Below are 17,282 nucleotides of genomic sequence, written 5' to 3' on the forward strand. Positions count from 1 at the left end.
TTGTTTGACAGTCAACACAGCTTGCTGTCACATTTGAGACTTTTGCAGATATTAAAACATGAATATTTCACAAGGAACTTATAATTCGGAGGTTTTCTATTGATTTTATTTTAGGCCAAAAATTCCCAAATTACAGTCTTTTAATTTCACAGTACATGACTATCTTATTTATGAGCTAATATGCATAATTATATTACACTGACTAATATGGCTGCCATTACATTTGTGTAGGGTTACCAGATCACTGTAAGGGAAATGTAGGACATGCTGTCCCAAAATGTAGGACACAAAACATTCTCAATAAATAATACATAGAACACGTTAGAAAGTAGTTTAATAATGACACTTTTCAGTTTCAAAAAAATGAATTGTTAATGAATTTTTAAATGCAAAATTTCAAAACTTGCAATCAAACTAATCAGTGCACCTCTTACTACATGATGTAAGTGGTACTTCTCAGAGAAGACAGTTTTTATCAAAATTTCAGGTTTAGCCAAACTATATTTATGTTAGAGTGGACAGTCATCAAACTCTCTGAAATTATAGGGATCAGTATACCAAACATTTTACAGACTTTATGAAAAAATAATTTCTCTCGTGAGTCTGTTGTGCTGATGGTAATGAAAGTACTCTCTCAACATTTGAATTATGACCTGCAATGGCAAACAAATATTCAGCAATTACCATAATTTAAAATGGTTCCAGAAGTTCCATCTTGTGTAGTTTTAGTTCAATAACAGGGTGTCTACCAAAAGAACACATCCAGAATTCTTGACTTTTTCTGGACTTTTGTAGACCTTTTTTTCAGTTTTTCTTAACGTTTATTTATTCGACCCCTACTTAGGTAAAATTGGAAGTTAGTAGATACGCTTTCTCGTATTTATGCATCCTGAATTGTGTTTGACAGACAAGCGAGGCTTTGGCGTCTGGACTCACAGCCAGTATAATCTTATGTGGGGCTTGTGTCGGTTGTCCCTATATGTTTGTGATTGTCCCTTCATCCATCTTATCCCACCATCATTCATCCTCATCTTCGCGATTAGCCAAAGGGACAGAAAAAAGTGAAGTAAAATAAACTAAATCACCCAATCAGTCATGATAACAAAAATTCTTGACCATAAGAATAATTTATTGTCTTTTAATTGACTTCATGTTGATTTCTTTACTTTTCTTGACTTCCATGACTGGCAGACACCCTGAATAACTTCACTCTATATACCCCTGCTTTACAATCAAATTATATTGAATATTGAATAAGAATGGGCAACACCTTGTTCCATCAGTATAAACCCTAAGGCAAGAAATTCTGCTCAGGCATTGAACAGGGATGTTATCAGACAGTGGTCCCAAAACTTTGTTCATTAATTGCTTCCGTTTTCCCGTTTGTTTAATAGCAGGACAAACTTTTTTTCTTTTTGGGCAATGACTGAATCAAAATAAATTTTACTATTGAGTTTGGAAGCACAGTCTTGTAACTTGCATGATTTTTTTCTGTTACGTATTTTCCTAATTAATATTATGTGATTGATGCTCAAAATGTAGGACATTTATAATATTTTTCAAATTCCTCCCGGATGCCGGACATAAGGCTAAAATGTAGGACATGTCTGGGAAAATCCAGACGTCTGGTAACCCTACATTTGTGTCTATATTGCAAAATGTTGAAATATTGCATACCATTCTTTTTTACCTAAAATATCAAATTTCAGTCTGTTTAAAGCAATTTATATTGTTTTGGTAAAAAAATATATGGGTATTGAAAATGTACAAAGTATTTTATTGGAAAATGTATGTAAATGGAGAAAGATACAAATATTCAGGTTGTGCTCATAACAATTCCCCAGAATGTAAAAAGTCAACTGTTCTTGGAATTTATAGCATGATACATGAAATTGTAATGTTCTTGTATCTAGTGATATATTTGTTGATTTTGTTGCAAATTATGAGGTAACTTCAATACTCATATTTAAATCAGTTTCAGTGTTGCTGCTTTCCACAAAATGTTTAAATCTTTAGCACTGAAAAACATTTGAACATCAATATTTTTATTATGTGCTTATTAGTAAAGTTCTGTGAGGAGCTGGTAACATTGGGGACTGGCTTCTTGATGGAAAGATTGAACAGGACATAGACATTTTATAAGCTTCTTATTTGGCTTCAAACGGAAGAAATATTGTAGAAAAGTTTCAGCTACTGTACTAAAATACATTTTTATGTCAAGAAGAAGTATTTATGACATCTGAGAAAACATAATGATCTGCTATAGTTGTCAATTTCTTCATTTTTATGAACTGTATTAGTGGTGTTGCAAATGAAGCCAGAAATCGCCATTTTGGATTTCATGCAGCTAAGTATTATCCATAAGCATACATGAGCACAGATGGTGTTCAATGTTGAAATGTTATCTTAGTGTAATGAACATATTTATCCAAATTAAACTTGTTTGAAGTTGATCAACAACTTCGAACATTTGAAGGTCAACCACATCTTAATACAAAAAATGTCTTTTATATAAAGAATATTCAAGTTATTCAAGATTTGGAACTGGATTCTTGGATAAATAGAACCAGTTGTTCTTAGTAAAGAGGTTTAAATTGAGAATAACTTGATTACTTAAGATTTGTTAAACAACGAATGTAAATAACATTTTCTTCATAATTTGTCTGTCTACTTGCAAGATGGTTGAGTATACAAATGCAATCTTTGTACTAAATTGTTACAAAACTGAATATTCATAGATATAAATTTGAGTTGGTATTTTAAGTCCACTTTATGCACAGTAAGGCTAATCGGGACTGGATCTACAGTTTAAAGTGGGATCTGAATCACTATGTGCATCCACCAGGTATCGAACCCTTGACCCTTCATAGACATTAATCACAGTAGACTTAGCAATCGGCATTCTTTTGTTAAAGCTGTATTGCTGTGTATTGTAGTAAGACACCCATTGAGCTTTTTGGTTGATTACACATATTTTACGTACTCAACCAATCAGGGATATCTTCTCAATGGAGTGTCATACTGACGAGGCAAGCAGGTTATAAAGCAATTACCGAAGTTTCCTCCACATTATTACATATCGGAATTAATTTTGAAGTAGGTCAAATTTTAAGAATTCCTTGCCATAATAGCAACACATTATAGGATTGTAGAAATGTCTTGAGCTTTTTTTTTTTAGTTGAATTCACTTGGTGCACCAATTCAATGACTCAGTGTGGCATTTCACTTACTACTCAGTGACAGATTAATCGTTATCAACTGATATAAGCACCATCAATGTACTGGCTTATCTGTAAGAGCACGGTGTCTATCAGCCTGGAAATTCTGGAAAAGTCAAGGAATTTAATTTTTTTGAAAAAGTCATTGTTTTTGTTGGAGCACAGCAAAAGTATTTTTTTTTTAACAAACATGTAAAACAAGGACAAGAAATAACATTTAAATTCATTGGGGACAAACTAGCTCCCATTTGCTGTACTGAGTATTAGCAGTTGTTAAATATATTAATAACTACAGCCCGGGACTTTATATTTTAACATGTTTTATTTGGCATCGGATTGAACACTGGGGTGAGATTTTTACATATCTGATGAAAATCAGCCGAAATAGATGAACTTGATAGGGAATATTTTGACATATTTTACCAATTTCGAGTTTCCACAACATATTTCTTCCAATTTTCTCATAATAAGACATATTTCTGTATAATTTTGTAATTGTCTTGCATATAATCGTGTAATGACCTGGACATTACATTGTAATTCTTTCGTATTTAGTTAAAATGTTGTGTTTGTTCATTTTTTAATTTGGCAAATATTTATGATGTCATAGACAACTAGTGCCAGATGGACAGATAAACTACTCTTGATGTACCAGGACCTGGCAACATTTAACAAACTGAGAGATTTATCAACAAGCTCAAATCACGATAGCAACTATATTCTTCGGTTAAAGTTTGAGTTCTGACTTCATTTAATACCCCACCCCACCCCACCCTAGTCAATCTTCCCTGGAAGATACTGGCTTCCTGTACAATGAAAAATTAGAAAGTACTGTTATGCATATTTTTTGCTTTACTTGGAATAATTTTGTATGTTTCTGATATTTTAAAATTTTTATGACATAATTACATACATTTTTTACAGTTTTATAGGACATAAAGTCCCGGGCCCTATTAATAACTATGTGAAAAGGACTCATGTTTTGAACTGTTTATCATGTAGAAATCTACTACAGTAAGTTATTGATATTTACTGCACGTGTTAGCAATTTTTTGGGTGTAGTTGCACGATATTTGTTATGAAATTTTAGAAAACTTAATTCTTTTGTTAGATGTTAGTGAATATGTGGGAAGTTTCACGTCACATTGAAGTTCATCTCTGACACATACTTGATTCCCTCCCCATACCCAACAGACAATTAGTGTTGAGTTTCCCTTCTTGTCATTACTTTTTTATGTGAAGTTAATATTCTAAAATTTAGTTGAGCTGAATTCTAAGTGTGTGTGTGTGAAATAATTACCCGAATGACTTTGTCTGGAAAATTTTGATTCTTGGTTGGAAAAACCTGGAAAAGTTAGGGTATAAATTGCAGAAACCCGGAAAAACAGCCAATAATTTTATCATATTAAGGTAAAATTCATATGCCTTTATTCTGTGAAGTAAATGTCTAAATATGCAGTTTTCTTTTTTTTTTTTAAAGCATAACCCATTGCAGTCACCTACTTACATACATTAATTGAACCATTCAGGTTCTATGTGGAATATTTGCAACTCTTTTTTTATTTTATCAGATCTGTAGGTATCGATTATTGTTGTATGTATGTGAACCTTGCTTGCTGAAAATCTTACAAAATATTCTATTGTAGGACCGTCTTGGTTTGCGGCAGCTGGACTCTGACGGACGATTGAAGTTCCTCTCTGTGAATGGAGAACATCTGCAGTTTGAGGAGCAGTGGTTCATCGACAACATCGTAACACCTTACCTCAAGTGACATCCAGTGTCATAAGCCTTAGAATTGTAAGGTGGAAGTAATTTTAAAATGGTGGGACCATAATACATTATTTCCTTTACTACACTAACCATGCGTATGTCAGAGGAGTGTGGTGCATCTTTTTTTATTGTTTCTGTGATTGTTGCATCGATTGAAGGCTTATTACTGGCTGACCCTTCGTTGTTTGTTTACTTTTTCATGTATAAAATATGACTTAATTGTGTTAATGTTACAATGAAACTTGTTCTGTAATATAAATTCAAATCATCGCATTGTTTGTGTTGCAAACAATTCAAGGATTAACAAATGTATTATCAGTATTAATATATATTTGTGGGGACATTGCAGATTCCATGACATTCTTTAAAAATTGTAGGTTACTATGAGAGTTTTCAGTGAAATCTGTAACATGGGAACAGTTAATTTTAAAAATAAATACATTACTTTGTGCAGTCGGTCTTACATTGTGCAGTCGGTCTTACAGAAATTGCACAATGACTATGTACAAGGAAAACAATCACCCAGAGATGTTGAAGTGTAGAATGCATTTTTAAAGCCATTTGTTATAGTATGTTCTTGGACATAGTTTCATATTAATTATTGCAAATAATCTTAAGAAACTTTAGAGTGCTAAAATGACCATTGAGTAGATTTAATTTTATAGCCTGACTTTTAGCCATTAAAATAAAGCCATGGGAGTGGATTTCTCAAGTGGCCAATATCTTTGCAACTACGTTTCTATGCATGACTGGATGTAAAAGAAGGGAAATATAACAAAGTCATTCAATGTAAGGCTGTGGGTAATGTTGAATAATATTTACATTCTGTTGGTTACTGTTTGGATAATTTTTATTAAATGTGTGTATTTAAGATAAAGAATTATGTATTGATGTATGTCAATTTACTGTTGGGAAGGAAAAAAGCAAAAGTATGCATTTATTTTTCCCAGGCTGTCCTACAACTGTTCTTGACTTCTTAATGTGAGCTGTAACATAAATAGTATTATCAATTGCATTATTATTATTGCAATAACTTGTAAAAGTGGAGCATCACATGTAAAAACAATGATAGTTTGTGATGCATGACATAAAAAAATATATAATGATAGTTTGTAAACATGCTTCTGTAAATTTGTTAGTTCTGATCAGTGTTTACAACTTAAAAACTTAAGGGGAGAGATGTAAAAAAAAAATATGAAGTGGATTTCATTATGCTTAAATTTGGCTATTCTCAGCAATACTTCCTTGTGAATATAAATAACTTTTGTGCTTCATAAAGTTCACACTTCAAAAGCAACCATGTGTAAATTTGCTGTTTGTTACACTGAAATGTAAAAAAATATTTTTCTTACTCTCTACATAATATGTAGAGAATAAGAAAAATATTTGCGTGTTGCAGCCCAAAAAATTGTTGCTTTATAAGAACAAAGATGGTTTGATTCTCGGATGTTTTTGTTGTTTTGTATTGTTCCCGGAGATTTTGAAAATAAATGTATACATCTTACATTGCATTTACACTTATTTTTAAACTTGAATCTGAATAGATGAATTTATAGACAAAAAGATGTAGTTCTGGAATCTACCACCAGTTGGCATTGCTGTACAACCTAGTCCTTCAATCTATTGTCTATGAAGCTTGTAATTCAGCCTACTGCCAACAGATGGGACTGCATTTTTTTTTTAATAATGTGGTTCAGAAGACTGCCACCAGATGGCAGAACTGGACAGAGGTGCTGTCTTGTTACCTATAGAAAGCACTCTGTTATACATAGTATCAAGATAAACAACACTAAGTAGTAGTTCAGTATTTCATCACTAGATGGCCTGACATCTATTGGTGGGACTAAACTATCCCTAAATGCACCGACAGGTGCTGCCATCTATGGACAAGTGTGAATCTTGTAATTGAGAACCTCACCACTAGATGGCCTGACATCTATTGGTGGGGGACTGAAGTAACTCAAGTGTACATGCAAATGTGTGCTGCCATCTATGGACAGAGCTTTGAAGCTTGTAATTCAGAGCCTCAACCTGACATTTATTGGTGGGACTCCGAACTAACTCTAGGGTAAAGATATGTGCTGCCATCTATTGACAAAAACTTTGAAGCTTGTTATTCAGAGCCTCAACCTGACATCTATTGGTGGGACTCTGAACTAACTCAAGTGTACAGGCAGGTGCTGCCATCTATGGACAGAATTTTGAAGCTTGTAGTTCAGAGTCCAACCACTAGATGGCACTGCTGTACAGATGGGTGCTGCCATCTATGGACAGAACTTTGAAGCACGTAGTTTAGAGCCTCACCACTAGATGGCCTGACATCTATTGGTGAGGCTCTGAACTAGCTCAAGTGTACAGGCAGGTGCTGCCATCTATGGACAGAATTTTGAAGCTTGTAGTTCAGAGTCCAACCACTAGATGGCACTGCTGTACAGATGGGTGCTGCCATCTATGGACAGAACTTTGAAGCACGTAGTTTAGAGCCTCACCACTAGATGGCCTGACATCTATTGGCGAGGCTCTGAACTAACTCCAGGAGAAAAAAAATAAATCAAAATGGCTCTCTCGTAGCTCAGTCAGTGAAGGGGGATCATCCTGCCTTTTGAGGCCTGGGCGCAAGCCCTTTGCTTGGTGCAGGTATATAGGTCTTTGGACTTGGTGATCTTGCTTTCACCTCCCGCCGGCCCCCTAGGACAGGCAATGGTGGTTGGCTTCCGCACTGATCAGAGAACCTGAAAGGGACTTAGAAGGAATGGGTATAGGATTGGCTTGAAGAGGTGAGGTATTGGAAGCAACCAAAAACTCCAACCGCTCCGGGAGTTGAACCTGGAACCTCTGGCATTCTGGGACAACACCTTTACTGACTGAGCTACATGAGAGCACAGAGAAAAGAATTTCGGAACTTCTATTTACCTTACCAGGAACTGCAAGATAAAAAAAAATATATAATGTGTCACTATCTGGAAATGTTATTATCCATTATAATAGGTTTATACATAAACTGCCATACTAATATATATTAAATATTTCTCGTGTAAGACATGCATAGCATTATTTGTGCTGCTTCAACCAGTAAATTCCTTGGAGGTTTTACATTTGAAATGTTAATAGAATTGTTAATAGACAGACTAGATTCAGAGTAATCCAGTTTATGCATAAACCTATTTGTGCTGATAAGAACATTTCTACATAGTGAGACACTATATTATATATTCTTATGAGAAACGTGTAGTTTAAAAAGAAGTGAAAGAAGGAGAACTTGCATTTCTGATGAACATGTACTTCTCCATTTAAAAAGTCAATATTATTATTATTATTATTATTACTACATGATATTTTTTTAAAAAAATCCTCTCAGAAATAAGATCAAAATGCCACTAGACTATTTATGGTGTGGGCTAAAAGAGAAAGGATGGGAGAGACAGAAATAGGTATGTGGATATGAAAAGAATGAGGAGGAGATAAACAGAATGAGTTGAGTGGAGAAATAAAAAAAAAAGAGGATAAGAATTAAATATAAGACCTTGCACATGCAAATCAATATTAGCAAGCAAAAATTACACTATGTAACAACTGTATATGCATAGTTGTAAAACATGTGCAATAAGCAAAATTGATAAGTCAAGGTTGGTGGTGTTTGAGGGGAAAATATAGCCAAAGGAAACACCAGAATGAGTGTGGAGAGTAAATGAACAAATCAAAGAATTAGATGCGTAGGATACATTGAAGGTGTGGAAGGAAGTTGCACATTTGAAAGAATTTGAACCCAGCAACAGGAGGACTACGTTAAGTTGACAAGATTAAATGGAATCTGATCTCCACAAAATATGAGTAGGGAATTAAAGTGAAGGAAGAATTTGTGTTGCTACCATCTTATAATTTTTACAATAAGATACATGTGTAGTGATCACAAAGATGCATGTAAGCACAGGAAATACGTAGCTCAGAATCACTTTTACAGTCTCATTAGTCTTCAGCATTGCCCATGACCCTCTGCCATTGGTGTGGTCATGTCATAGTGCTCTCAGCATGTGATGACCACCTCCTTACTGCACTGTATTGCAACGCACCAGCTCCACGGGCCTCTTCATACTAGTCCCTGGTAGCAGTGGCGTACGCAAGGGGGGGGGGGTTACGGGGTTTAAACCCCCCCTTGAGCTTGTGAAATATTATGAAAAATGATGTGGAAAAAATTTTAAATGGCCAATTTACCACAGTCAAAGATCTGGGACAATACTATTACTACATCTACTACTACTACTACTACTACCACTAATAATAATAATAATTTGAATTATTATTTCCATGTAGCATGGAGAAAAGCACAGCATTCCGAGCACACGCGTCTTTCAGAGTGATGCCTTGAAAATAAGCACAAGTTCTTGAAAGTGAAATATGAGGGTAACTATGATTTAAAAGAGAAATAAGATGTTTTGTATTTCAGTTGCAACAATATTCAATACTCTGGCGTACGCAGTTTTTTTTGGGGGGGAGGGGCCGGAATAGTAAATGTGGATAATACATGGCTTCGTTTTTGAGGGCAGGATGCATAATAAAATATTTCGTATTTTTGGAGCTTTTCAGTCTATTAACATTGTATTCAAAGACAAAAATGGTAATCGGGACTCACTTTAAAAGAGGTTTCGCATTTACACATTTTGATTTTTTAAAGTTCTTAACGGATTTTTATTTGAAAATTCTGATTTTCTCAAAATTTTGGTAGGGGCTGTAGCATCATCGGTAGAGGCATGCATATTTCGTTTTTGACAAAAAGAAAACGAAATTTGAAATAACACATTGCAATGTTAAATTTTAAGGTTTCTGAAAGGTGCGAGGTGCATTTTTCTACCCTGTCTTGTCACGAAATGATGCGAAATGAACTGCAAAATGCGAAATAGACTCTTAAACACGAAATTTACCATTTATATACCGACGCGACACTTTCTGAAGTCTGAAGTATCCTGTGTGTTATGCAATTCACGGAAAATTGATTAATTTTGCTGTAAATATTTGAAAAGCAAAAATGGACTCCTCTATACAGGAATAAACTTAATATTCTGGTAATGATTTAATGTGCTATTAGAAGGGATATGTTTATTTTGTGTCATAGTGCAGTTTTTAAATCATTCACATTTTTAAAAACAAAATGTAATTTTATATACCGCTTTTTCACCGCTATAACAGCGAAATTTCATTTTATTTACAGCTTTTGAACCCGAAATTGACTCTGTTTTTATACTGAAATTTTGCTTTTTTATTTACCAAAAGTATGTGCCTCTAACCATCGGCCATGCCTCTACGTACGCCAGTGTTCAACGAACATGCATTTTTTTTGTGTCAACAATGAGAATTAACTAAAGAAAGTTCTTGGTTCGTTGTTAGAGGCTAATGTATAGACAAAGACTAGGCAGACAATAATACAGTCACCAGTCTGCCTTCCCATTGTATTATTTACCGCAGCACGTTTGAATGTCTCTCTTTAAAATGTCTCACCTTGTTGACTAGACAATTATTCAAACGAAAATAAGCTTATTGGAAAATGTTTTGTTGGTAAGAACAGTGAGACAATCCAGATGTGAATTATCGGGGACATTTATGCGGGGAAGAAGCCGGAAAAATTCCAACCAATTTCGGGAATCGAATCCGGATCTCCCGCGTGATTGCCAGATGCTCTACCGACCAGACCACCGCAGCTTCTTGGATGAGTTCCATACTTTAATTATTTCAATTTATTTTAATATATTTTCTTGTTTTATGGATTTTCTTCACCCTTAAAATGTCTCACCTCGTTGACCAGACAAAAAACAAAAACAAAAACAAAAAAATGCCCCCAGGATTTGATAAAAATTGAATGATTAGAAAGTAATTTCTTTCTATTGTTTTCATAAATGGTATATTTATGTAGATCTCTACTACATAATAGTAGTAGTGGTATTAGTAGTATTATTAGTAGTAATTCAGCTAATTAATTAATTATAAGTATTATTAATTAATTGTGATTATTATTTAATTAAAGTATAATAAATCAAAGGTAATGTGAATTTGGAGAAAGTTTTAGAAATAACCCCCCCCCCCTTGACGAAATCCTGCGTACGCTACTGCCTGGTAGTACATCCTTGTGATACATACCCTCACAGTTTCAGCCAGGAACGCAGCTCCAACTTGGAAACATGTTGCGCCACCAGCTATCTGCTCTACACTGACTGCATAACGTTACTGTGGCAGGGGCACATCCGTGGAATAACTTACATTAAAACTTCTTCAAACATGAAAACGTCTTCATCTCTTACCACAGCCACTGTATAGTGTATAAAACTACCTGTTTTTTTTTTTTTGTTTTTTTAAATCTTAGCTTCCATTGCAAATACCCAATAATGAAATCTTGTAAGCAACCAGTGGCGTAGCATGAGCATTTCGGATGGGAACGCCAAATTAGAAGGAAGGGTATGCCTTTTTTTTGCTTAACAGTTTACTTATGGAATTAGCCGACATATTTATTGTCTATTTAAAATCACAATCTCATTGTGTTTATTACATTAAGTCAGCCGGGTTCCGATAAAACATGATCCATGCTTGTTTTATCTAGAAAATAAGATGCCTCAGTGTGCAATAAATGCTTGGAGCACTGGTGTTTTATACCATTTTATAAACATTTCCACTGGCACAATATTAGGCAGTTAGATACTAACGAAAAAATATTTTTTTAAATAAATAGTTTTGTGGGTTAGGTGGTAGAGCAGCTACAGGCTGAACTTCTTCCACGAGGACTTTATCAACTTGTTTGTAGTGTTGCCCACGAGACGAGACTTTGGCCTGTCTCGTCTCGTGGAAATGCTGTGAAATGCTGTCTCGTCTCGAAAATATTCGTTTGTCTCGGGACACATGATCAATCTCGTCTCGTCTCGAATTTTTAAAAGCCTGTCCCGTCTCGTCTCATGGGCAACACTACTTGTTTGACAAAAACTTTCTTGTTCTTTTAGTTTTTAATACACTTCATTGTTCTTGCGATAAATTACACGATGCAGTGGTCATTAAAGATACGTCAGTCAATATTGCGTATTGTAGCATCACACAGCACGAGCAGAGGCACCAGCGCGAAAAACCGGGCATCGGAAGTACAGCCAGTGTTGCCACAATCTGTAAGCACAATTTCCCTTTGCAAGGGGTAAAATTTCCCTTTTTCACCCATTTTTTCCCTTCATCTAAATTATTATTATTATCATAAATAATAATAACTACTAAACTACTAAAAACTACTAACTAATTATTATTATTAGTAATAATAATAATAATAAATATTATCGTTGACCCATGTTCGTATGTATGTATGAAATGTTACACAATTTAACTTTTAAATGCTACGATGCCAGTGATCCCGGTTCGAATCCCGGCCTGGGCATGGCTGTTTGTGAGTGTCCATTCATAAATTTCATCATATCATCACTCATACCCATCTTTGCAATTGCCAAAAGTGGCAGAAAAGTGTAGTAAAATAAACCAAATTAATAAACAATAAAATCAATAAATCAATACTTTAAATGTCTTTTTTTGGAAGATTTAGATTTTATTGCTAAACCAAGTCATTTTTTCGTTTTGAGATGAAAGCTAAAACTACGTTAAAGTTGGCAACTTTAAGTAAGATTTTCTCTAGTAAAAAGCCAAACACACAAACAGAGATTGGATATAGGGAGGCCAATGCCCCTTGTCTTCATCACACCATCAGAAGAAAATTAACAATATTCTACACAAAATGCTAGTCTAGTAAGGCGTAGATGAAATGTCACTTCCTTTAAGTATGAAGAGTTTGTGTGGAAAATCACATTTTAGCCTCCCCATCAAAATTTTTAAATTCGACGCATGTGTATGGGGGTTATTTCTGAATAAACAAAAAAAATATTGTACATACCTGAGTAAATGTTCCATTCTGGTAAATTTCACATATTAGGTGGAACTTCTAAAACACAGCAAGTGTTTTATTAAAATTTAATCCATTGAGTCTGAGAGGTATTATTAGTCACTTCTTGCCACTCCGCACGGAAATTTTTAACTTGTTTCCGTGGTGTTTTCTCATCTTCCGATAATTCTCCACGACGTTTTCTAATATATTCTGGAGCTGCAGATCGTTTCCTTTGCTCCCCTTGTTCTTCCATCGTCCAAGACAGACACAACCTTCCCTTCCACCAAACACTCGCACACGAATAACCCAGTGGACCTCCCCGATGGCGCAGTGGTAATCAAGGGGTCCCCGATTCGCTACCCGGTGGAGGCAAAAGTGGTTTGGATCCCACTTTAAACTGTACGTCCAGTGTCCAAAGAAGACTGAAGTAAATATAGTTTGCGACAAAGAGAACTTTATGGTTTGCACGTGCAGCGTTGAGGCAAAATTCAGTGAACCGCGGAAAGCCTTACATAATCAATACCCTCAGACTCCCATTCCCAAAGCCGGGATATAAGGGTGAATGGTCAATGACCTTCGGCAACCAAACGGTAGCCAGATGTGGACCAACCCAAATTCCACCCTTCCTCTCAGAACAAAGTATACGACAAAATAAAAGAAAAAAGTTCTCATTTTCAAAACTGGAATCACTTATAATCTTTAATATAATTAATGTTGAATCTGTCTTAAAATTTCCCTGAAAATTCGCTATTTTTCATCAAATTTCCCTTTTCCCTTATAATTAGCTACAAATTTCCCTTCATGTGGCAACACTGAGTACAGCGCCTTGAATCGGAAGGCAGGAAAGGTCACATGGCCCCTAGAACCAATCAGGTGCTCCGTACACCCGCGTATGGCGAGAGCATTTCGCCCGTGCTGTAGCGATCCAAGCCACCACCCTCCTTCTCTCTGCCTACAGGCAGGCATGGTCCTGTACGCCAAATTTAGCCGGCGTCCGGCAAGCAGACATTAGAGAAATGCTACAACGAGAGCTGTTAGTGGAGCGTTGTAGACGGATCGCGAAAAATAGCATTTATACAGGCGCGTCGCGTGATAATGTTCGCATGAGCACGTGAACACTCATGTATATGTTTTAAATTACGTACATATTAAATGCACACACACACATATATTTAATTGAAAAAAATACTTTTTTGATGTTCGAATATACACACACAATTTACTCGGAGTTGACGTCTTTCACGTCTGATAACTTTTTTAGATAGTTGGTAACACTGACTCCTGTGTTGCACGGTTGCGATGAACACAATTGCTGTGTTGTGTGTTGTGAACTGGCAGCTAACGGGCTGTTGGCCACTATACCGCTGAAGTGTTCACTGGTCTGTGCGAACATATGGTGCTGGGAGCCCTGATTCAAGCGGCAATACTTCTTGCATTCGGCACCAGAGTGCAGCATATACAAGGCATGCCTAGGGGGACTCGAGACGGGCTGCACTACATAGTTGCAAACTTTAGTGTGAAGTCGCTAAACCTGGCGGATTTTAAATTCCAGTGGGCGCTAAAGTTCACGGAATAGTGACGAGCGACTTTTCTTTAGAAACTAGTCTGCAGGAGTTACATATCTTTCAAGGTTTATATGATTTGCGCATGTGCGGCTAAGGGCCATTCAGACTGTGCAACTTTTTTTTAGTAATCGACGTTTTTAATGCAAAAAAAAAAAGAAGAACTCTCACCGAATTAAATTGCAAAGGAAAGTGCCGACTACATTTACATCAATTGAACGCGCATTTTTATGGTAACTATACTCAGAATAGTATGGAGTCCTAGGCCTAAATAGCTGTTACCGTAAAAAAATTTAATTGATGTTAGTAAATTATTTTTACTATTCTCTACGTTATTGGAATATGCTTATTGTGAAGAACAAAATATAACTTTCAGAATACTAGAGATGCATTTTTGCTACACATAATATTTTCTTCCTTGAAGTTAGAAAGTTAAAATGAAATATGCATAAATTCTCATTTGAAATTAAGTATTTTTTTTAATGTACATATAAACGCACAAACATTGAAATTTAATTTATTGGTTGGAATAAACCTGATGTAAGTTGTTCTTTACAGCACTTTTTAAAAATATATTTTGCATTTTTCACCAGTAAATTTGATTCAGCAACTTTTAGCGCATGTTGAAGATTTAGCAACTTCTGCGTTTCAGTTGTTGGCAACACTGTTGCTGTGGGAGACCTGCAAGGGACACGTTAATTTTGGAAAGGTCAAGTTCCCTTCCTTTTGCGGGGCAATAAAAAAGCCTATGCTCTTTGGCGGCAACCGGCAAAACGCGGTTAGAGTGGTGTCGACTGTTGGAGAGCTCGATATCTATTGGCAAGCGGTTGGGTGACCTTATGTGCATTGGCTTTCAGACGTGCGTGCGTGTGTGTGTGTGTGTAGTGAAGTGTTGTGTTTTGTACACTATGAATACTGTTAGGAGTTTGAAAGAAACTCCATTTTCGCGAATGAGCGAAGCAGAACGAACTGAAGTAAAAAGGATGGGCCCTCACCAGCCGGACCTCTACATTGTACAAGAGGTAGAATACAAGTAAAATTCACCACAGTGGTTGCAACAGAAATTACTAAAGGAACTGTATCCTCTATAAAGGTAAGTGCCAGCATAATGTAGAATTTAGTTTCTCTTGATATCATTATTAAGTGCATTGTGCGTCGGTGTGTGGCGTTCAATTACTCGACCCACAGTGAGAATTTTATTTTTTTCTGTGTAATATCTAGAGCTCAATTATAGGCTTCGGCCGGTTATCCTTCAGGAGGGAGTTCAAGTGCAAATGTATAATTGAAAGTGCATATTTAGAGTGTGTTCTTTGGCCACTTATTCGGACAAGTCAGTAAGTTTGTAATAGATACATTTAAAAAATATTTTAATATATCTAAAAGAGAATTGTTATTCTTTTTTCATCGGACAGTTCTTGTAATTGAACAATTCACTCGAAGCATGGATGGGCAAAGGACACATTCTGGGCGTTTGTTACCATTTGCACATAGCAATGCATAAGATCAAGGATGGTAAATATGTTTGATTGATTTTTTTGGTGTTTTAAGTGGGATTCGAATAACTAAGTTCCTCCACGGGTATCGAACCGAGAACCCCTCGATTAGAAGGCAACGACGGGTAAATATGTTAATAGTAAGAGTGTGCCGCGGCATCCTGAGGGGCGCAGGGGCGCTGCGAAATGTTCCAATATTTTCACTGAATTGTTAGTCAGTGCTATGGATGTTTCAAATATGTGCTTATTTAGTACATTTTTACATATGAAATGTTTCTGAATTTGAAATACGTGTTTAATTTTTAACTTAAGGCATGCAATCTTACAAGTAACTGACTGATGCAAGTGTTAGAGAGGGCTACATTCTGGGCGCCGCGGAAAAATCTTGAAACGCTAAGGGCCCCGTGAAGCAAAGAAATTTGAGAACCCTTGCATTAAATGGTCAAAAATCAATCTCTCTGAACCATGGCAAAATGATGCTAGGCGGGAAAATACGAAACACGAGCATGGGCGTCCGCAGGATTTTTTCCAGGGAGGGGCAAGGAAGGTATTTTTTTTCAGGGGGGCCAACATGGCACATTTTCCCCAATAATAGTGTTCATCCTTCAAAAAAACATTGCTTAAATTTGAATTTATCATGTTCGTGCAATAAGTAACACACATTATTGTGGCTGAAATTAAATTATATGTGTGAAATATGTAATTTTTGGTTGACTTTCGTTTTCCAGGGGGAGGCCACGGCCCCCCCTTGCCCCCCCCCTTCCGGACGAACATGAACACGAGGGAAGAAGGAACATATGGAATGTCACATTGATCATAAGCATCCCAACCGAGTTATTGTGGGCGGGGCGAGGTCATTCTGTATAATTCCCAAATATCTTACATACAAAATATTTTTTTCTGGACTGGACGCGTCCTCCCCTCTGTCCCGCTAACGATGCACGTACTTGCAATGCTGAATGAATGTGGTTGGTTAACATATGGTCGGTGTAATAGAAAGTAGATTGCGAAGTATGGTAGTCTTGCATTGTACATACCTGAGATTGCATGTTATACTAATTAGTTTGCACTAACCATTACTAATTGTAAATTGCGTAATTAAAAGGGTGTTAATTGAATAAAAAAATGTATTACTTCAAATATAGCGTGATTTTTGTGGGAAATAGTTGAAAATAAGTTGAACTGTTATTCCTACTTTTTCAATTGAAGATGAAGTTACAAGGGAGAGGAGTAAATCTCCATTCAGTATAAAAAAAATATTGTGAACACCCGTATGTGAACAGCACGCGACGCCACTGCATTTATAATGCCATTATGCTCAAACATGTATATAATTAGTCA

General features: G+C 35.9%; 1 protein-coding gene across 1 annotated transcript in view; it reads left to right on the forward strand.

The window, feature by feature from the left end:
* Positions 1-6,493, forward strand: part of Ppt1 (Palmitoyl-protein thioesterase 1) — a 29,070-nt gene extending 22,577 nt beyond the window's left edge. The window contains exon 7 of the mRNA XM_083144073.1: positions 4,865-6,493. Within this exon, the coding sequence (XP_083000199.1) occupies positions 4,865-4,990 (126 nt within the window). The 3' untranslated portion in view covers positions 4,991-6,493. The remainder of the gene's footprint in view (positions 1-4,864) is intronic.
* Positions 6,494-17,282: the final 10,789 nt, after the last annotated feature.

The sequence above is a fragment of the Lepisma saccharinum genome, chromosome 22 (genome assembly GCF_977018435.1).
Source record: "Lepisma saccharinum chromosome 22, izLepSacc3.1, whole genome shotgun sequence".
NCBI lineage: Eukaryota > Metazoa > Arthropoda > Insecta > Zygentoma > Lepismatidae > Lepisma > Lepisma saccharinum.